We start from the raw sequence: 22202 nt of genomic DNA, 5'->3' as shown, positions 1-22202 counted from the left end.
TTCCATGTGATCTCATTGTTCAACTCTCACTTATGAGTGAGAACATGCGGTGTTTGGTTTTCTGTTCCTATGTTAGTTTGCTGAGAATGATGGCTTCCAGCTTCATCCATGTTTCTGCAAAGGACATGAACTCATTTTTTAATGGTTGCATAGTATTCCATGGTGTATATGTGCCACATTTTCTTTATCCAGACTATCATTAATGGGCATTTGGGTTGGTTCCAAGTCTTTGCTATTGTGAATAGTGCTGCAGTAAACATACATGTGCATGTGTCTTTATAGTAGAATGATTTATAATCCTTTGGGTATATACCCAGTAATGGGATGGCTGGGTCAAATGGTATTCCTGGTTCTAGATCCTTGAGGAATCACCACACTGTCTTCCACAATGGTTGAACTAATTTACACGCCCACTAACAGTATAAAAGTGTTTCTATTTCTCCACATCCTCTCCAGCATCTGTTGTTTCCTGACTTGTTAATGATCTCCATTCTAACTGGCCTGAGATGGTATCTCATTGTGGTTTTGATTTGCATTTCTCTCTCTCTTTTTTTTTTTTTTTTTGAGACGAAGTTTCCCTCTTGTTGCTCAGGCTGGAGTGCATTGGCACAATCTCAGTTCACTGCACCCTCCGCCTCCAGGGTTCAAGTGATTCTCCTGCCTCAGCCTCCCGAGTAGCTGGGACTACAGGCATGCACCACCATGCCCGGCTAATTTTTTTGTATTTTTACTAGAGACTGGGGTTTCTCCATGTTGGCCAGGCTGGTCTCGAACTCCCGACCTCAGGTGATCTGCCTGCCTCGGCCTCCCAAAGTGCTGGGATTGGAGGCATGAGTCACCACATCGGACCTTGATTTGCATTTCTCTAATGACCAGAGATGATGAGCTTTTTTCCATATGTTTTTTGGCCACATAAATGTCTTCTTTTGAGAAGTGTCTGTTCATATCCTTTGCCCACTTTTTGATGGGATTGTTCCTCTTTTAATGGAAAAAAAAAGATTGCATTATCCAAATATATCAAGAACCCAACTTTTAGGTTGGGCTATATGAGACTACTGCTATTTGAGCATTTCCAGCCTGGGTGAGAGGATAAGACTCTGTCTCCAAAACAAAAACAAAAACAAAAGGTGCCGGTGTGCTTCAGACTGTGCCTTCTCTCCACCTGCACAGGCTCTGTCCTGCTCCAAGCCTCCATTGCTGCTAGCCTGGATTATTAGCAGTAACCTCCTGACTGGTTTCCCTGCTTCTGTCCTGGCTACCTTCCTCTTTATCCTCACAGCAGTCAGAGTGATCTGTCCGAGGAAAAGTTGAGTCAGGCCACCCTCTCCCAGCCCCTCCATGGGCTTCCTCCCATCCCTTACAAAGATGCTGTTATCATCTGGGCCCCTACTGGGCCTAGGGGAGAAGACTTTTCAAGAGTGTCTTTCTTTCTTTCTCGCTCTCTTTTTTTTTTTTAAGATGGAATCTAAGTCTTTTTACCATGTTGCTCAGGTTGGTCTGAGCTCCTGAGCTTAAACTGATCTGTCCGCCTCAGTCTCCTAAAGTGCTGGGATTACAGGCATGAGCCACGGGGACTGGCCTCAAGATTTTTTTTTCTTCAACAAAGAGTAGTTTAGAAAGCGCAACAATTCCTAATTCTTGTGGGAGTACTTAAGGGTAAATTTAGAAAACTAAAGAAAATCTGTGAACATAGGATTTGCAACTGAAGTTTCTTAGGTTTCTGCAGTTACTCTTCCAGGTAGCAACTCTTTCCTGGTCACAGGAGAGGGCTGCTCTCTTCGGTCCCTGTGCCCTGCACTGCTGCTGCTGCCAGTCCTGTCAACCCTTGCTCATTCCCATTCCAAAACCGGGTTTTACCTTTGCTGTGCTCATGCCAGGCTGGAAAAGGGGTTTGGGAGATTTCAGAAGGCTTGTAAACTAGCTTTCCCATCTCGACGGGTTCACAGAGTAGTAAAACACCAGTGTTTTGAACCATGGTTGTAGCATTCATGGTTGGTATCAGTGCTAGGAAAACCACACATTTAAACTCTTCTGCGTTTATAGTTTACAGAGTAATTCGATATGCTTATTTGAGAGTCAAGGTATCCAGGAGAACACAGACTCTGGAGCCTGATTTTCTGGGTTTAAGTCCAATCTCCAGTACTTAATAACTTGTAACCTCTGTGGATCTTGATTTTCATCTATAAAATTTATAATGGAGTTTGGCCTTGAACTTCAGTCCTCTGGCTCTTTAGTTCTTTGTTCTTTGGCTGGACAACATTTTGCTTATAGAAAACTTGATGCTTTGTCCTCATAGCACTGGTCACAGTCCTTAAAAGCCACTTTTATCCCCTGCAGGTACTTTTCTGCAGCCACTGAAGCACTCTCTCCTCGGCTCTTCTCCATCCCTTAAAGCAGAATTGGCAAACTGGTAACTTCAGAGCTAGGCAGCTTACAAACCAGTCTTATTTAAGCCATAATATTTTTTAAATGTATTTTTTATTGATACATATAGCTGTACATATTTTTTAAGTGCATTGATAATTAGATGCTTTCTTATAGTCAAATCAGGGTAACTGGGATATTCATCACTTTAAATATTCATTTTTTCTTTACATTAGGAACATTTGAATTATTCTTTCCTAGCTATTTTGAAATGTACAGTTGGTTAATGTTAACTGTAGTCATCATACTGATCTATCGAACACCAGATCTTATTTTTTCTATTTAATATAATTTTAAAACAATTGAAGGTGTTTGAATTGCAATCAGAGCTTTCACTTAAAATCTGGATTTCGACCTCTGGAAAAATCAGAACAATTAGCACCTGTGGGCTCAGGGACTCTAAAGATTCCAGTCAGCTGGAACTGAGGAGCTGCCGCACCCCTTCCTGTACTGGGTGGAGAGGGGGTCCTGTCTTTCTTTGATCTTACACCCACCGTGTTTTTTCTTGACATTTCCCGCCTGGCCTCCATGGGCCTTTGTAGTTGGTGTAACTTTTGTGTTTGGTTTGTTTTATGTTTTTTTTTTTTTGAGACACAGTCTCGCTGTGTCGCCCAGGCTGGAGTGCAGTGGCACCATCTCGGCTCACTGCAATTACTGCTTCCCAGGTTCAAGGGATTCTCCTGCCTCAGCCTTCTGAGTAGCTGGGATTACAGGTGTGTGGCACCATGCCCGGCTAATTTTTGTATTTTTAGTAGAGATGGGGTTTCACCATGTTGGTCAGGATGGTCTCAAACTTCTGACCTCGTGATCTGCCCGCCTCGGCCTCCCAAAATGCTGGAATTACAGATGTGAGCCACTGCGCCTGGCCTATAGTGGCATTTCAAAACAGATTGTTTTAGAGCTCACAGGCCAGCACCAACTCTAGCAAAGACCTCATTGTTTCAGATAGGTTTAGGACTTAAACTTGACTCTAACAAGGTAACAGTGATTGGAAGGAAAACTTACATTTGAGTCTGGGCAGGAGCACCCAGCTGGCCTATCACAGAGTGACATATCTTGTCACCCAAGCAGAGCCTTAGCATTATAGATACGGGTTTCTAAAAGCTGATTGCGTGGCTGCCAGCCTCACGGGCTGGATCTCCCACAACTTCATGGGTCTCTGCTAGTGGAAGCTGGATCATTTCCTTTGTGAATTCTTTTCCCTGAGGGGCAAGATCCATGCTACACAGCTCTCTGACCCTGTGTGTCACAACCCTTATGGTCCATGAGCAAAATGTTTGCTATTAGTTATTTAGGCATTTCTCTTCTGTTTTCTTATGTGTGTAATAAGATATACAAAGTCAGGCTTGAAGGTTAGAAATTGCTACTTCCAGTGAGTCAGTTTACTTGGTTTTCACGTCTTCAAGTTGAGCCTAGAATGGAGTTATCTAAGAAAAGGAAATTTGCAACCTTCAGTACTATGTCCTGGGGTTGCTAGGATAACTAGTGCCATATCCACACTACTGGCTCTCTAGAGATTGTGTAAAGGAGGGTGGCCTTTTGGAGATGATCTGAATACATGGTATTGAGAACAAACATTCCCATGTCTGATTTGATAGTATGTGGGTTTGTGGGTCTAACATGTAGAAATACATTCAACTGAGTGGATGTGGGGGGAGTTCTGTGTATTTAGACAGGGTGTTTTGTTGTTTTAATGACACAAAACCTTGTTTTCCTGGAAATAAGACTATCTCTGAGATTGTGATTTCTGAAAAATGACGCTATTCCTGTAACCCTGCCAGTGTAGTTGTAACCTCTATGGTTAAGATTTTAAAATTAATTTTAATTCAAAAAAATTACATGTGCCTTACTTAGCACAATGTGAATGTACTTAATGCCATTCAACTGTAAACTTAAAAGATGGTTAAGATGGTAAATTGTAGGTTATGTATATTTTATTATAATTGTTTTTAGAAGTGCTGATTAAGAAGAAGTATATATGCTTATCATAGAAAATGTCATAGTAGTAGGTCCCACTACTTAGACAACTTTGAGTATTTTATGCGTTTCAATACTTTGTTGTATCGGTTTCCGGTCTTCTATGCATATTTGCACACAGTTGAGAGGTTGTGATATTACCATGGTATTGTGTCAGCTAACTGTCATGAACATGCATTCTGCAGAACAGGAAACAGGTAAGAACATGGGCTGTAGAGCCAGAAAGCCTCGGTTCAAATTCTGGCTCCCTAGTTCTTGATGTGCAACAGTAGCCAGGTTACCTAACCCTGCTGTGCCTTGGTTTCCTCATCAGGATCATTGCTTCTCATCAAGAGCAGTTTTGCTCATGAGACACTTGGCAATGTCTAGAGACGTTTTTGGTTTTCAAGATGGCAGAGAGATCAGGGGTGCTTCTGGTATCCAGTGAGTGGAGGGCCTGGATGCTCCTAAACATCCTAGAGTGCACAGGGCAGCCTCATAACAAAGAATTCTTCGTCCCCAAATGTCAGTGGTGCCAAGGCTGAGAAACCCTGCTCTAAATGAGATGGATATTATAATAGTATGGACCCCATGGGATCGTTGTAAGGGCTAAGTGAGCTAAAACACATACAGTAATGCCTAGCCAGTCACTCCATGTAAGTGTTAGCTATTATTATTGCTGTTACAATTATGTCTTTCACTTCATATCAGCATTTTTGTATTTAAACATCTCATTAACATTCTTTTCAGTGGTCTCCAGATATATTTTAGTAAAGTTTTCCTTTACATAAATGTTACATGTTCCTAATGTGTTTTTTCTTCCTTCCTTACCAGATGAAATTAAAGCAGAAATAGAAAAGCAGAGGTAAGCTATAGCACTACCTCCTTGCTGAGATATGGCGTGAAGGGAGTAGGTAGCAACTCGGGGAGCCCCTTTCTCTGCTTGTTTTCTCATATTTCTAATCCTCAGGGGTGGCACACACACTGCAAGCATGGTGCTAGGCACACAGCACAACTCTGTATATATTTGAACTGATGCTCGGTTCACAGGCTACTGCCTCAGTATTTGTATACTTGGAGGGAAGGATCAAGATTGAGGTTATGCTGTTGTATCTTTTCTTGACAGAAGAGGCAAAGCCCTTGTCTCTTGTATGGCATGCTTCCTTAGGCATGAGGACAGCTTGCTCCATGAGTGGCTCCTCCTGATCTTCATAGTAAGGAAGCCGGTTAGTCACATTTCAGAAGTATAACTCTGGCGTGGCTGCCACCAGGATTCAGTCCAGGATGTTGTTAATTCAGCATGCCAATCAGAGAACTTGCTCTCTGCATGTGGCACTTTAGTGGTATTTTTCCTAATATATGTGTTCAACTTTTAATGTCTAGCCCCAGGATATTGTTTGCAGGCACTTTTAATTAAATGGTTGCAGGTGGAATGGGAAGTTAGAGTAAGGTGTAGAAAATTCATTTCTCCTCCCGACCCTCTCTTGCTTTTCTCCTAGGCTTGGCACTGCTGCACCACCAAAGGCAAACTTCATTGAAGCTGACAAGTATTTTCTTCCATTCGAGCTAGCTTGCCAGTCCAAGTCCCCACGGGTAGTCAGCACATCCCTCGACTGCTTGCAGGTACCGTGTTTCAACTTCGTGTTGTCAAGGGGGTTCTCTCCAAGCCACAGTTGGTCCTTACACAGAACTATGCTGGGGACCACCCTGGCACTCAGTGCTCTCAGAGGTGATACAGAAAGGAGCAGTTTGATGTATTCTTTTTGGAGATCTCATGAGGGAGGGAAAAGAGAAAGGTGTGAGCTCTTCAGCTAAAACCAGAATTGTTTCCCCTAGAAATATCTTATTTGTTCATGCCTTGTGTATGTTTTTCTAAATGAAACTTTTAGCATTAATTGAAATATTTGACACACATGGGCACAAAAGGCATTTTTATACAGCCTCTGTCTTATTTTTTCCTTTTTGTAGAGATGCAGTCTTGCTATGTTGCCCAGGCTGGTCTTAAACTTCTGGCCTCAAGCAATCCTACTGCCTTGGCTTCCCAAAGTGCTGGGATTACAGGCATGAGCCACCGCACCTGGCTCAACCTCTTTTCTTTTCTTCTCTTTTCTTTTCCTCCCTTTCCCTTTCCCTTTCCCTTTCCTTCCTTTTCCTTTCTTTTTGAGTTTTGCTCTTGTTGCCCAGGCTGGAGTGCAGTGGCGTGATCTCAGCTCACTGCAATGTCCACCTCCCGGGTTCAAGGGATTCTCCTGCCTCAGCCTCCCGAGTAGCTGGGATTACATGCACCCGCCACCATGCCTGGCTAATGTTTTGTATTTTTAGTACAGATGGGGTTTCACCATTTTGGTCAAGTTGGTCTCAAAAGACTCTTTCTTAATGGCATTAAAATTCATATCAAATAGAAAAATAGAGACAGTCGAATCTATTGTTTTTGGTAGTTATGTGCTATAAAGTCACTTCCCATACTGAATTAGCAAACATTGAATCTTTGTTTCTAGAGGAACTACAGGGTTAGGTTCCTGCAAGCCTTTAGTCTTCATGTGGTTCTTTTTAAAGAGACTATCTAATATCTATTGTCGATGCATTAACATTGAACTCAGGGGCCACAGTGCTATAATGCATGCCTGAACAAAGCTTATCTAACACACATAATTTCTCCATGAGGCACATCACTACCTTCTTGCTGTTAGGAACACTGGAAAGCATATCAGCACACACTTGGGGTCCATTGTAAATAGCAGAATCACCAACAAGAAGCACCAAAATGCAAAAAACACAGCACTAAATACACCACTTAAAAGGTACTTGTTTGCAGTAGGAGAATGAAACAAGGAGGCATAGTGTTGCCTTGTTTGACCTCAGCCGGGAACATAAACATCAAGTGATTTCAAATTTTTTACTGCTCTGCGCATGTCTACAAATGACCAAAAAAGCCCCAGAAGTATTGATTTGGGCTTAGAAACAGATTTTAGTGAGTAGGTGCATTTGCAAGTATTGCTGCAAATAATGAGAACTGACTGTATTTAGAGCCACAGGTAACTTTGTTGCAAATTACCTTTTACTGAAGAAGAAGCAAGGGTAGAGAAGTTAAGGTGACTTGTCCAGTAATATATAGGTAATACGAGAAACAGGACTATAACTTGGGTTTCTTAATTCCTGGCCCATCATTCTTGTACTTTTGCTCAAGACCTACTCCTTAGGTTTCTGATTACCCCAAGGAACATTTATTCTCTTCTTTGTTTATTTCGAGTCAGGGTCTCACTCTGTTGCCCAGGCTGTAGTGCAGTGCCTTGATCATAGCTCACTAGAGCCTCTAACTCCCGGGCTCAAACAATCCTCCTGCCTCAGCCTCCCAAGTAGTTGGGATTATAGACATGAACCACCACACCTGGCTCACAGAACATTTATTCTTGACCTCAGTGGGCAGTCCACATCAATGAATAAAGTTTAGTAAATTTTAAAAATATGTTGAAGTGATCCACAGTTTGCCAGCACTTTCTAGAACAGGAATGGTGACCAGATTCTGTATTCTGATTGCTGTGTAGAAGAGGTGTCTGAAGGCTCATCCAGCTTTCTTGAGAAAGAGTGCTGTGATTGACTGATTTTATCTACCAAGGCACAGGACTGCAAAGTGGCAGTGGGCATGCCACGTTTTTGGCATCTCTGGTCTAATATTTACTCTATTAATCTCTCTTCTTTGTTATGTGTACTTGAGAATTGATGAGAATTTCTTCACAGAAGCAACTCTTCCAAATGCAAAACCATTTTGTTATTCGATGTAATTCTGTACAGATTGTCCTATGTGAGACATACAGTGAGCCAAGAATTGTTAAATGGCAGGCTTCAGTCCTACTTCTATCCTAAAATATTTTTTGCTGTGAATGTGTTCTGAGGAAATTTGGCAGAAGTTGAATTTTAGTTCTCTCCCCATGTTAAGGTTTTCTTTTGAAGGGAGTGCTGATAATTAATGTAATTGACATTCTAAGAACAGTGGCTGACATGCATTGAGCTCTTAGCCTGTGGGCCCTGCATGCTTCATCCACTGTACTGTGTATAGACCCCTTGACATCCCTCTGAGGTACTTAACTCTTGTCCTCATTTTAGAATCAAAGAAACCAAGGCTTAGGGAATGAAGTGACCAGCCTAGTCCAAGGTAGGCTGGAGTGCAGTGGCGCAACCGCAGCTCACTGCAACGTCAAGCGATTCTCCCACTTCAGCCTCTCAAGTAGCTGGGACCATAGGCATGCACAACCACACCCAGATAATTTTCTTTTTATGTTTTTTGTAGAGACAGGGTTTCACCAAGTTGCCTAGGTTGGTCTCGGAACTCCTGAGCTCAAGTGATCCTCCCGCCTAGGCCTCCCAAAGTTTGGGGATTACAGACGTGAGCCACTGTGCCCAGCGGGTTTCTAGGACTTCTTGACTCTGTGTCTGTGTTCTTAACCAGGGGTCATCAGCTTTGGGCCATGAGCCAAATTTGGCCTACTGTCTGCTTCTGCAAATAAAGTTTTATTGGAACACAACTGTCTTAGTCTGCTTGGGTTGGTGTAACAGAATATCATAGACTGGATTTCTTCAACAACAGACATTTATTTGTTACAGTTTTAAAAGCTGGGCAGTATAAGATCAAGGTACTGGCTGATTTGGTTCCAGGTGAGGGTACCCTCTTTCTGGCTGCAGACAGCTGTGTTCTCTTGTGTCATGGAGACAGAGCTAGGTCTCTGGTTTCTTCTTACAGGGCACTAATCCTGTCATGAGGGCCCTACCCTCATGACTGCATCTAAGCCTGATTATTTCCCAAAGGCCCAGTCTCCTAATACCATCACATTGCAGGGTTAAGGCTTCAACATACGAATTTTAGGGGGACACAAACTCTCAGTCCTAACAACAGCTATGCCTATCGTTTATTATCTGTGGCTGCCTTCCTGCTACTGTGACCTAGCGGAGTGGCTATAATGGAGACCAAATGACCCGCAGAGCCTAAACATTTAGTATGTGGCCCTTTATGGAAAAAGGTTGCCGCTCTTCACTGGCCCCTGCTCTTAACTGTAACCGTGTGGTTCTGGTCTGTTTAATAATAGAAATTGTTTGTTTCTGGAACTCCTTGTATCTGTGTATGATTTCAAATGGAAACACTGACACCCTGCCTTATTTCAGCCCACTGCAAATCTTTAGTCTTATGGGGTATGGTTATCTCTCTTTTTAGTATGGAAGTTCTGGTTGGGTGCAGTGGCTCACGCCTGTAATCCTAGCACCTTGAGGCAAGAGGATCACTTGAGGCCAGGTATTTGAGAACAGCCTGTGCAACATAGTGAGACCCCATCTCTACAAAGTAAAGTAAAAATAAAAAGTTAACTGGGCTGCACGGTGCACACCTTTAGTCTCTTACTCAGAAGGCAGAGGCAGGAGAATTGCTAGGGCCCAGGAAGTTGAGGCTGCAGTGAGCCATGATGGTAACACCTAACTCCAGCCTGAGTGACAAAGCAGGACCCTGTCTCTTAAAAAAAAGAAAAAGAAAAAAAAACACACAGAAAGGAATGGAAGTTCTCTGAGATGTAATAGGTATACTAGAATTTCTTTGTTTAGTATACAAAATGAATCATCCTTTTTATGACATGAGAAAGTGACTCGGTGCTCCCTGGGCTACTGAATGGAAAAAATGTGCTTCCCCTTGGTGGCTGCCCTTGCCAAGCCTGTTTGACTGGCTTTTACCAGTGTGGGTAAGGTAACCTCTGTCTTGGAAGTCGAGGGGCAATATCTGGGGGTAAAGTTTGGTTTGGGCAGAATTGAAACCAGCTGCAGATACATCCGTGCTGTGCCCTGCCATTCTTTGAGCTTGGCGCAGCAGTAGGAGTGGCAGAGGTGCTTTTGGGATTGATTTGCCATAAGCACAGTTAGCCCAGGCTCCCTCTCCACTGGGAGAAGCCTGGAGACTTCCCCTGTGTCTTGCTTCTACCAAGTGATAAAGATTCTGCCTTCCCTTCCTCCAACATTTGGTCTGCTACACACTTCCCCACAGTCAGGGCTAAGTGTACAGAGCGTTAAGGTCAGTCATGTCTAAGCTAGTAAGTGGTCTCCAAGTTTTTCTGGTAATATATCAATTTTATATGTGTGTGTATATATATATATATTTTTTTTTTTTTTTTTTTGAGAGAGAGGGTCTCAGGTTTCATTCTGTCAGGCTGGAGTGCAGTGGCATGATCAGGCTCACTGTAAGCCCTACTTCCCCAGGCTCAGGTGATCCTCCCACCTCAACTTCCCGGGTAGGTGGGACCACGTGCTAATTTTTCTATTTTTTGTAAAGGCAAGGTTTTGCCATGTTGTCCAGACTGGTCCTGAACTCCTGAGCTTAAGCCTACCTCGGCTTCCCAAGGTGTTAGGATTACAGGTGTGAGCCACTGTGCCCAGTCAGTTTTCCTTTTTTTTTTTTTTTTTTTTTTTAAGAGACAGGGTCTCACTCTGTTGCCCAGACTAGAGTGCAGTGGCTTGATCATAGGTCACTGCAGCCTCAAACTCCTGGACTCATGCTATCCTCCCACCTCAGCCTCCCGAGTAGCTGGGACTACAGGTATGTGCCACCACAGCCAGCTAGTTATTTTTTTTACTTTTTGTAGAGACCTGGGTCTCACTTTGTTGCCCAGGCTGGTCGTGAACTCCCGGCCTCAAGTGAATAATAAAACCATTTTTGAGGATATCCTCCCAATATATTCATATTTCTTTAATTTAAAATTATAGGTTAGGGCCGGGTGCGGTAGCTCACTCCTGTAATCCCAGCAGTTTGGAAGGCCAAGACGGGTGGATTGCCTGAGCTCAGAAGTTCAGGTCCAGCCTGGGCAACATGGTGAGACCCTGTCTCTGCTAAAAATACTAAAAATTAGCTGGGTGTGGTAGCACGCACCTATAATCCCAGCTACTCGGGAGGCTGAGGCAGGAGAATCACTTGAACCCAGAAGGTGGAGGTTGCAGTGAGCCAGGATTGTGCCACTGCACTCTGCCTCCAAAAAATAAAGTTAAGTTATGGGTTGGGCGTGATGGTTCACACCTATAATCCCAGTGCTTTGGGAGGCCAAAGTGGAAGGATTGCTTGAGCCCAGGAGTTTGAGACCAGCTTGAACAACATAGTGAGACCTCATTTCTACAAAAAAACTCTTTATTTACACATGTTACTGTTATTAAAGTATATATCTGGCCAGGCGCAGTGGTTCATGCCTCTAATCCCAGCACTTTGGGAGGCCGAGGCAGGCGAATTGCCTGAGCTCAGGAGTTAAAGACCAGCCTGGGCAACATGGGGAAACCCCGCCTCTACTAAAAATACAAAAAATTAGCCAGGCATAGTGGCATGCGCCTGTGGTTCCAACTACTCAGGAGGCTGAGGTGGGAGGATCACTTGAGCCTGGGAGGCAGAGGTTACAGTGAGCAGAGATCATGCCACTACACTCCAGCCTGGGTGACAGAATGAGACCCCATCTCAAAATAAGTAAGTAAATAAAGTACATATATTGTAAAGCATGCAAAAATATATCTTTGCAAAGGACAATTAGAAAAATATAAATAAAATTCTAACATTTTCTTTTTACATCCCAGTGAAGGCTACAGGAAACCATTAATCTAAGCTGCCCTGTTTATGCCACAAACATTATCTTTTAGCTCTCATTTTCAGAAAACTTTAGATTTTTTAAATGCACATCGAAAAATCAATTTTTTAATTATATAAGTTGTATATGACTACATTTTCTGTTAAAAAGTTTTTAGAACTTTACAGATAAAATGAAGTTCCTTGGGCCACCAGCCCCAAACCCAATTGCCTGTTTAGGTGTATAATTTTCTCTTCTCTTCTCTCTCTTTTTTTTTTTTTTTCAATAAATGATATCACTTTTACAAGTTTCTCTGCAGCTTTTTACATTCAACACTGTTATTAGGCTCTAGCTATATTGCTCCATGTGGATCTAGTGCATTTCTTTTGACTGGCATATGGTGTGTCGTGCCACCATTTCATCTATCGCTCCCCTGTACGGAGGCATTCACACACAGGGTTACAGTGAACATCTCTGTGCAAGCCTCCTTGGAGACATGCCTCAGTTTCTGTGGTCAGAGGTGACTCTTTGGATTCCTATCACTGAGGCAAAATAAATAGAACCAACTTCAGAAGAGACCAGTGAGGTAGAAGATTTAATTTGTACCAAATATATTCATTCATGTGAGTGGGATAACTTGTAATATAGCTTACTTACTGCAACCTCTGTTTATTACTAAGTATGTCCTATTCTGTACCAACAAACCAACCATATAGCATTTTCCTTCATGCAGTGAGTCCTATAAAGGCCTGTTATAGTGGATTATATTGTCATCATCTTCCACTCCATGGCAGAATGTCCCTGTGCAAGCCCTGATTCATGTGTCAGTGGGCCGGCTGCCCAGAGGCCTCCCTCCGTGTCCCTCTTCCCACCGCTCATGGCGTTAGCAAAGAACAAGGTGGGGACATCTACCTGGAGGACAGTGGGAGATAGGGGGCAGTATCTACAAGTCACACATGGCCCTACAGGTCCCAGTTAGAACTTTGAGCTTTGGTGTGCTTCCCTGGAGAATGTAGACTCTATGAGAAAAATAATTACATTTGTCTTACTGCTGTATCCCCAGTGCCCAGAACAGGGTCTGTCACAGAGAAGGATGAGAAAGCAGAACCAGAGATCCACAGGATACAGGAACTCTTCTTTCTCCTGGCCTTATCTCACTGCGCAGATGAGGGGGGAAGTCATACTTAAAACTCTTTCTGATTTGAAGGGTAATGTGCCCCTTAAGAAGTCTATAGAGGGGAGGATACTTTCTGTCCTTTTCATACTTTAGTTAAAGTACAAAAGTAGTAATCCATGTCCAGCTTGCTTTGTGGCATCAGTATTGGAGCCCACTTTTCGGCATTCACATTTGAGGAGTTCCTAGACCACCCCACTTGCAATCCAGTGCACAAAACAGACTTGAGTCTGTTAGATGTAAGAACAAGCAATGTCAAAACCAGAGCTCATTTTCCAGGTAGACAGCCCTGCCCTCCTAGGAAGCCTGCACCAGCAGCAGCAATGTGAGGGGTGAGGTAAAGGGCATCTGGACTTGACCTTCACAGGCGACACCCTCCACCTGGAGATTTGGGGGTTGGACTTGAGCAGCAGAGTGTGCGCAGGCCTCTCTCCTGCTCCTTCAGTTGCTCCATCCAGTAGTATTGCATTTCTACCTCAGCCACTCTCTCAATCCATTTTTCTTTCTGCTTATTGAATGGTGACACTTCACTAGCTAAGGAAGGGGAAAAGCCATTGAGAAACAGTGTCGGACCTCTGCAGAGTGGCCAGTCTTCCTCCCACAGTGGTGGCTGCTCTATAGATAACCTCAGGACCCTGAGTCCCCCTGGTATGAGCAGAAGCATGTGACCAGCTAGAAGCCAAAAGGAGAAAGAACAGAACAGCAATTGTAGGAGTCTTCACCAAGTCACTGGAGGCAGAGAATGCCTTAGAGTTCACATGTATACGTGCCAGATGAGTGATTCTTTTATCTAACCAACCATCAATATAACCTGGATAGCTTGGAGAAAAACACTGATCTCTGGGCTCCACCTGGAAGTTCTGCTTCAGTAGGTCTGGGTTGGAGTCCAGGAACCTGTGTTTTTATTGAGCTCCCTCAGGTGATTTTGTTTCTCAGCCAGGCTTAGAAATCATCTTCCTGCTGACCTTTGAGGTTCCTTCCAGCTCTGTCCTCCATGCTGACATCCCAGTTGTGGGTGAGGTGGCACAGACCGATCTGTAACCTCTCAGAGAGGGCAGGTTCCAAGCAGCTGCTCATGGGTGAAACACACTACTATTGATGTAAGTGTGAAATGCAGTTATTTTTTTGCAGATGAAGTTTTTACTTTAATTTTTGGAAAATACACTGACACGATTCAACATTGAAAAAAATGAAAAGATGTACTACAGAGTGTCTTAGTCCCACCCCGGCTCACAGCTACTTAGTTCTCCTCCCTCAAGCAATTATGTTATTAGTTTCTTAGGTATCTTGCCATTGAAAGAAGATACATATTCACACACACACACACATATATATATATATATATAAAAACAGCTTTTTGAGATAAAATTAACGTGCATACAATTCATCCATTTAAAGTGTAATTCAAGCCAGGCGCAGTGGCTCACATCTGTAATCCCAACACTTTGAGATTACAGGCAGGAGGATCGCTTGAGCCCAAGAGTTCAGGACCAATCTGAGCAACATAGGAAGACCCCGTCTCTACAAAGAATAAAGAAAAATTAGACTAGCTTGGTGGCATGTGCCTGTGGTCCCAGCTACTCAAGAGCTGAGGTGGGAGGATTGCTTGAGCCTGGGAGGTGGAGGCTTCAGTGAGCCATGGCCGTACCACTTCACTCCAGCCTAGGTAACAGAGTGAGACCCTGTCTCAAAAAAAAAAAAAAATATATATATATATATACACACACACACACACACACACACACATTTCGTGATTTTTAGTTTATTGACAGAGTTGTGCAACCATTACCACAACCTAACTTTAGACCATTTTTATATTATCATTGACAATCATTCCCTGTGTCTCCCTACGCCACCCCCCTAACTCTAGACAACCACTAATCTTCTCTCTGTCTTGAGTATGTATAGCTTTTAATTCCTCAGGTTTGTAGAGATGGTTGCATACTGGGGAGTGCTCTATACCTTGCATTTTTCATCGGACACTGTGTCTCCATTGCAGGCATCTTTTGCTGTCAGGTGACAGGACAAGGGTTGTGGTCACAGAGTGGTTATGCCTGCCTGGCTCCTGGGGAGCAGAGGACTCTGTAGGAACTGGAAGTGCCTCTCTTTTGCTGTTGTGGGCCGCCACAGAAGGCCTCAGTCCTGGCCAAGCAGAAATTTATAATCTCTGTTCTTTCTCTCTATTTAGAAACTCATCGCATATGGGCACATCACTGGCAACGCCCCCGACAGTGGAGCCCCTGGGAAGCGGCTGATCGACAGAATTGTTGAAACCATTTGCAATTGTTTTCAGGGCCCGCAGACCGATGAAGGGGTTCAGTTACAAATAATTAAGGTATACCTATTTGTTTGCCTGTCTGGTTTTTAAATTAGAAAGCAAGTCCCTGTGGGAATCTGGATTTCTAATTTACCATGTGTTGTCTCAGGTGGTGCTGAGGTGGAACAGAAAAATTTAAGCATCACTTAGATCTTTTGTTAGGTGTCAGAATTTATTAGCATGAACTGAGACAAGAAAAATGGAACCAGGTGTGTTTTCAAAGTAAACCTTTCAGCTAATAACAATGTAAATTGCTTGTGAACTAAATTGTCTTGAAATCCTCTAGTTAACCCTGGATTCCCAGTCTGTATTTCTCAGTGGGTCTTTGTTGATATTCTTATCTCTGACTTGCCTCTGTCCTACTTCCCTGTTCGATTTCTGCTGCCAAGAATGGTTTGGCACAGATAGTACCATCTGCTTGTCTGAGAAAAGGATCAGGACGGGTGTAGCCAAGGATCCAAATCTTAAGTCCTGAAAGTATTAGCATTATGAGGGGAGGGCTCCATGCTGGATAAACCTTTCTTAAAGCTCTCTTGAAAACCCACCAGGGAATTGGGAAACTGACCACCATCGAAACATGTATTTTCTGATTAATCTGGGTGAGATCACTTTGGAGTGTTACATGTCCTGAGATAATTGTCGTATTATTCATTGTAGGTTTTTCAATCAGTATTAAATAAAATTCAGAAGTTAGGCTTTTTTTTTTTTTTTTTTTTTTTTTTTTTGAGGCAATCTTGCTCTGTCGCCCAGGCCGGGGTGCAGTGGTGCAATCTCGGCTCACTGCAGACTCCACCTCACAGGTTCAAGCAGTTCTTGTTCCTCATCCTCCCAAGTAGCTGGGACTACAGGCATGTGCCACCACTCCTGGATTATTTTTATATTTTTAGTAGAGATGGGGTTTCACCATGTTGGCCAGGCTGGTCTTGAACTCCTGACCTCAAGTGAACCACCCTGCCTGGCTAGAAGTTTGACTTTTTAAAAAGTGAGCCAGTAGAAAGTCTGCTTCAACACAATTTATTCGTTTCCAGTGATTTGGATTTCATAGAACTGTTCATTGTTTTTCAACTAACAGCCATAGGAGTTGGCTCTTGATAATAATCATCTAGTTTAATTTGCAGAGCCATCTTACAATTTATTAAAAAAAACACATACATACACACAAAAGAAAAACAAAACCAGACCCTGTAGAAAAGTGTGGCCATAGGAGGGCAGGAAGGTGATGTGCGTTCCTGATGGTGAAGGTCGCGGATTTCTGTTTTAGGCTCTTCTGACCGCAGTGACTTCCCCACACATTGAAATTCATGAGGGTACTATCCTGCAGACGGTGAGGACATGTTACAATATCTATTTGGCCAGCAAAAATCTCATCAATCAAACCACTGCCAAGGCTACCCTTACTCAGATGCTCAACGTCATTTTCACCCGCATGGAAAACCAAGTGGTGAGTGACAGCACTTACGTGCTAGGGGCAAGACATCATTGCTCTCTGAACTCTCATGTGTGACCTCGGTGCCTGTGAAGATTTGCTAGCATTTTAAAGGTACTCCTTCTGCCTGTGGATTCTCTGTACTGTGCTTTTGTTCTTGCTTTAAACATCAGAGAAACTAACGGGTTTTGAAATTTGTGTTCAGAATTTGTTTGGAGATTGTCAAAAGAATTTCCTTTTAAATATGTTATCCTTGTGGCTGGACTTCTTTCTTTTTTTTTTGGAGAGAGGGTCTTGTTCTGTCGCCCAAGCTGGAGTGCACTGGCATGATCACGGCTCACTGCAGGCTTGACCTTCCCAGCTCAAGCAATCTTCCCACCTCAAGCAATCTTCCCACCTCAACCTCCCAAGTAGGTGGGACTACAGGCATGTCCCACCACACCCAGCTAATTTTTAAATTTTCTGTAGGGACAGAGTTTCACCATGTTGCCCAGGCTGGTCTCGAACTCCTGGGCTCAAGAATTCCTGCTGCCTCAGCCTTCCAAAGTGCTGAAATTATAGGTGTTAACCACCGCGCCCAGCCCAGGAAATTTTTTAAGTAATAGACTGGCATAATTTTTCTTCCTTACCAAAATGCTGAGACTATTTAGATTGTATCCCTCTTTTGTTGCCTTTTAGTTGCAGGAGGCCAGAGAACTGGAAAAACCAATCCAGTCAAAACCCCAGTCCCCTGTGATCCAAGCTGCAGCAGTATCCCCAAAGTTCGTTCGTTTGAAGCACAGTCAGGCACAAAGCAAACCAACAACTCCCGAAAAAACAGATTTAACCAACGGTGAACATGCCAGGAGTGATTCTGGAAAAGTAAGCACAGAAAATGGAGATGCGCCCAGAGAAAGAGGCTCGTCACTGTCAGGTACGGGCTGGTACGGATGGCTCTTTTTCCACGTGTGAGAGGGAATCAGCCTGTGTGAGGGGCGGAGGAAGCATATGTCATAACATCTGCAGGAAACCTCTGATAACAGCTTGTCTCTTTCTGGGTCTTTCCCTTTGCTTTTCTCTTAGGGAACACAACCAGCGAGGCATGATGTTGAGTGTCCCATTGTCAGCTGTGCTGTTTTCTCTAACTAGTACTGGGATGTATCTAGCTGCTACTTCTTCATTTCAGCCTCAGTGCAGCAGGTTCAGGTTGGGACACTTACCTTTCAGTAGTTAATTGATTGGGTGATTAGTTACTCAGTGTCCACAGGAGGACAAGGGCTTTGATTCTGATGTCTACACTGGATCTCCGTGCCTTGCCAAGTGCCACTCATAGATATCCGTGGAAGGAGCCAGAAGGTAGCAGGTGGATGGATGGATAGACATGCTCAGATAGCTTTGTTTTCTTCTTCTGGTGACCATGTACATCACTTGTTTTTGTTGGGTTTTTAAGTGAGAGGCTAACCGACACCTGATTATATTCTCAAAGTAAATGAAATACTAGATTGAGTTGTTATGATACGTCTAACTGTTCATATCTCTCTCTGGGCAGTTTGTAGGAACCAGATCCAAAATTGGTATTTTTTCAGGAATTTCCTTTCCCAAGTGATTCTGTCAAATGCTTCTTCACTCAAGCAGGTTGTTCTATACAAAATATCTGACCTGTCTTCATAACTGATCTAATTTCTTCTTCATCCACATTGCTGATAATGATTTCTGTTGGTAGTATGTTCCCTACTGGAGTGCACATATTTGAGCAGGTTTTATTCCTTTATAATTTAACAGACTGCTTGATGTACATGAGAACAGACCAAGTGTTGTTGCTGGAATGTTGTTCGGTATTTGTTTACTCAAGGAAAGCACAAAAGAAAAAATTGCCACCAAGAATGGTGTTTGTCTCAGGGTGAGCGCGGAGTTGCCATCTACTTACTCCTGCTGTCGAGAGTCCTAAGGAAGGTGCTCAGCATCCCCTGGCCCACCCTCTGTGTCTGTCGTCATCTTTGCCTTTGTAACTCTCTAGGAAAAGGACCAGGTTTTTACTGTAACCCTTATTAAGGTGTAATCAGTCAATAAATGTTAATATTTAAATGCACTGTAATAAGCATAGCTGTGCAGATATAAAACCAAGTCTCTATGAGCTGCACAAAAGTGCTTCCACTTTAGCCCATTTTCTGTACAGCAGCCAAAGTGATCTCTTAAAAGCATGAATTAGAGCATGACCCCTGCTCAAACCCCTTTGATAATTCCCCATCCTGTGCCATTCTGACTGAAATCTATGCCCTGTCCTCGTAGCTTATACCTCTCTTTCTCTTTTTTGCTACACAATTCACAGGTGCCCTTTCTGGTTATTGAAAGGCTGTGCTTGTTTCTGCCTGAGTGCCATTGCACTTACTGTCCCTTCCCTGCCTCTGAACCGCCTGTATCTTCAGGTCTCTCAGTTCAGACTGAGAGAGACTTCCCTGATCAACTTCTGTAGCTCCTCGTCTTATCTGTCCCATTATCTTTTATTTTTTCCATAGTACTTACAATACCTGAAATTACTGAAGGGTTCTGTTCACTTGTTCCTGGACTGAAACCTAGGCTGCCCTGCTCACCACTATATTCCCAACACCTAGAATGGTGCCTGGCACACGCAGCAGACATTGAGCAAATACATTTTTTGAATGAATGGGGAGAAAATGTTATTGCTAGAATACAGTTTTGCAGAAACACAGTAACTTGAAATTCTGTTCTAACAAAGAGAAAATAATTTACAGTTAGCATGTTGCTGTGGATTTTGTGGCCAATACTTGGTGCATCCTATGAGATTTTTACAGGAACATGGGAATCAGATTGCCTGGGAGAAGCAAACCCCAGACCTGCAAATAGTGGGTCAGAATGGAGGTGTGCTGTAACCTTTAAAAAGAGCAAGTGGACTGGGCGCCATGTCACACACCTGTATTCCCAGTTACTTGGGAGGTTGAGGCAAGAGGATCACTTGAGGTCAGGAGTTTGAGGCTGCAGCGTGTCTGTGAATAGCCTTCTGTGCTCCAGCCTGGGCAAAAAAGCAAGACCCTGTCTCTCAATAAATAAACACCCTATCTCTAAATCAGTCAGTCAATCTTAAAGGAGCAAATGACTTCCAGTTCTCAGGACTGGGCTCTAAAGAAAGAACAGGTCCTTTAGAAGAGGGAGTTGAACAAGGCAGACAAGAGAGACAAGTACCCAGGGCTGGACTCCAGGCCTCAAGTACCAGTGAAAGGCCTGAGCTCTAGTGCCTCTGTGGCTATTATTTTTACATATTACTAAAGTGTGCGGATGTTGGACACAACCATGGGGCTCTCCCACAGACTGTCCTGTAGTAATCACCGTCACATAGCTAACTGTAATGGACACTCACTGTACTGCTGACTCGGCATTCAACATAATGTTTTCCAGTTTAATTAACTGGGAACCCCTCCACAGCCTTCCTGGGGTGATTTGCCTCCCATGTTATTTGTATAGATGAAGATAATTCACCAGTAGACCTGAACATCTGTGGTGGCTCATGCCTCCAATCCCAGCACTTTGTAAGGCCAAGGCAGGCAGATTACTTGAGGCCAGGAGTTAAAGTTTGTTTTTAGGATTCAGACTTTTAACTCCCAACATCAGACATCAGTGTGTGTACATTTTTACAGATACCATGTAGAATTACCTATGTGTTTGTGGATTTCTTAACTCACCTTTTGCATTTTTTTTTTTTTTTTTTGAGACTGAGTCTCGCTCTCTTGCCCAGGCTGTAGTGCAGTGGTGAGATCTCGGCTCACTGCAACCTCTGCCTCCCAGGTTCAAGCGATTCCCCTGCCTCAGCCTCCTGAGTAGTTGGGACCACAGGCTCACACCATCACGTCTGGCTAACTTTGTATTTTTTAGTAGAAACAGAGTTTCACCATGTTGGCCAGGCTGGTCTCGAACTCCTGACCTCAGGTGATCCACCCATCTCGGCCTCCCAAAGTGATGGGTTTACAGGCATGAGCCACCGCACCCAACCAGGATCTTTGTTTTAGACGGCGATATGTTCCAAATGCCTGGAACTGTGCGGGACACATAAACACTCAGTTTGTTGACTGAATGAATCTTACCGCCTCACCATCCCTCATGCTCCCTATTTAACTGGACAGAGAACTCAGACTCCTCCCATTTTTTCCTCATTATTCTTAGCATGTGACTTCTATCCTTAGGGTCATCTATGGCTCAGGATCCTGTCGTTTTGTTCCAGGTAGGAAGAAAGAGGAAGAGGTAGGACTAAAGAACTCTGCCAGCTGAGTCACTCCTCTAAAGAGGAGTCTTCTGGAACTTGTTGCCACCCCTGATAACTTACGCTTACCCCTCATTGGCTATAACTTCATCACATGATCACCCTTTCTGCAAGAAAGGCTGAGAAATGTAGGCACATTCCCTCCCAAAACAAAATTCAGGATCTGTTAGGAAGGATATGAGTTAGGGAACTGGCAGTGCCTACCAGAGAGTGTTCTCCAGCTGGCTAGAGAGGGAATGGCAGCAAGGTTTCTCCTATGTGAACCTAGTCAAGGTGGCCCTCTTATTTGGCTTCAGGACGGAGTCTGAAACAGGTAGGGTCTGGTGCCTAATCAGTAATGGTGGTGACATCCCAGGGAACCAGCAGAACCTGTGTTTTTTGAGTAGATTCTTTGTACCTTTCAAAGATTTGATTTGATTTGCTTATCGAACACTTTCACAGCATGCTTGAAACTTAGATACAACGGACTTAGTAGTGGTTATCACCACATCCAGCAAAGACTCTTCTGAGACCTGTCCAGGGCTGTCAGGTCAGCAAGGGAAGCAGTCCACGGTTCCTGGGTGGAGTCTTCTGCTTTGGAGCTTCTATTGGGATTTTTCCTTAGCAGCTCCCTCTTCAGGAACCTTCTGCCAGTGTTCGGGCTCTCTGACTCTCCTTAGCCCTTCCTGGCCTGAGAATGTTTCGATTTTGCGTAAGTACTATTATAGATCCTGCCTATTAAGGAATATGAGTTATATACTCTATCCCTCCAAAAAATGTTGCTCTTGATGCTGTTTAAATGGAAAAACTGCCATGAGGGAAAGAGGAGATCCGTGCTGACATGGAATTTTGTTTTTCTCCTTAGGAATGAAAGATAGTGAAGGTTTTAACTAACTGAAACTACTTGCAGTGTGATTCGTTGGAAATTTTCATTATGGATTTAGTCTGCAGGGCCAGGCAGGTGACAGAAATGAGCAGGCTTCTATCATGAGGACAAGCACCTACATATAAACACACAGGCCTAATAAAAAGTAGCATTTGAGAGCTCACTTTTTTCAGGCACTGTTTTAAATGCTTTGTGTGTATCATTCTCACAGGGC

At 43.5% G+C, this 22202-nt stretch overlaps 1 protein-coding gene across 2 annotated transcripts in view; it reads left to right on the top strand.

Annotated features, from left to right (window-relative positions):
- ARFGEF2 (ADP ribosylation factor guanine nucleotide exchange factor 2) overlaps positions 1 to 22202 on the top strand; it is a 113727-nt gene that overhangs the window by 11897 nt on the left and 79628 nt on the right. For both annotated transcript variants that reach the window (XM_050807427.1, XM_050807426.1), the window contains exons 2-6: positions 5215 to 5245; positions 5880 to 6003; positions 15317 to 15463; positions 16707 to 16886; positions 17550 to 17784. In XM_050807427.1, the coding sequence (XP_050663384.1) occupies positions 5215 to 5245; positions 5880 to 6003; positions 15317 to 15463; positions 16707 to 16886; positions 17550 to 17784 (717 nt within the window). The remainder of the gene's footprint in view (positions 1 to 5214; positions 5246 to 5879; positions 6004 to 15316; positions 15464 to 16706; positions 16887 to 17549; positions 17785 to 22202) is intronic.

Source organism: Macaca thibetana, chromosome 10, assembly GCF_024542745.1.
Source record: "Macaca thibetana thibetana isolate TM-01 chromosome 10, ASM2454274v1, whole genome shotgun sequence".
NCBI classification, from domain to species: Eukaryota; Metazoa; Chordata; class Mammalia; order Primates; family Cercopithecidae; genus Macaca; species Macaca thibetana.
The sequence above is the reverse complement of the archived record's forward strand: the minus strand, read 5'-3'. Positions and strand labels throughout refer to the sequence as shown.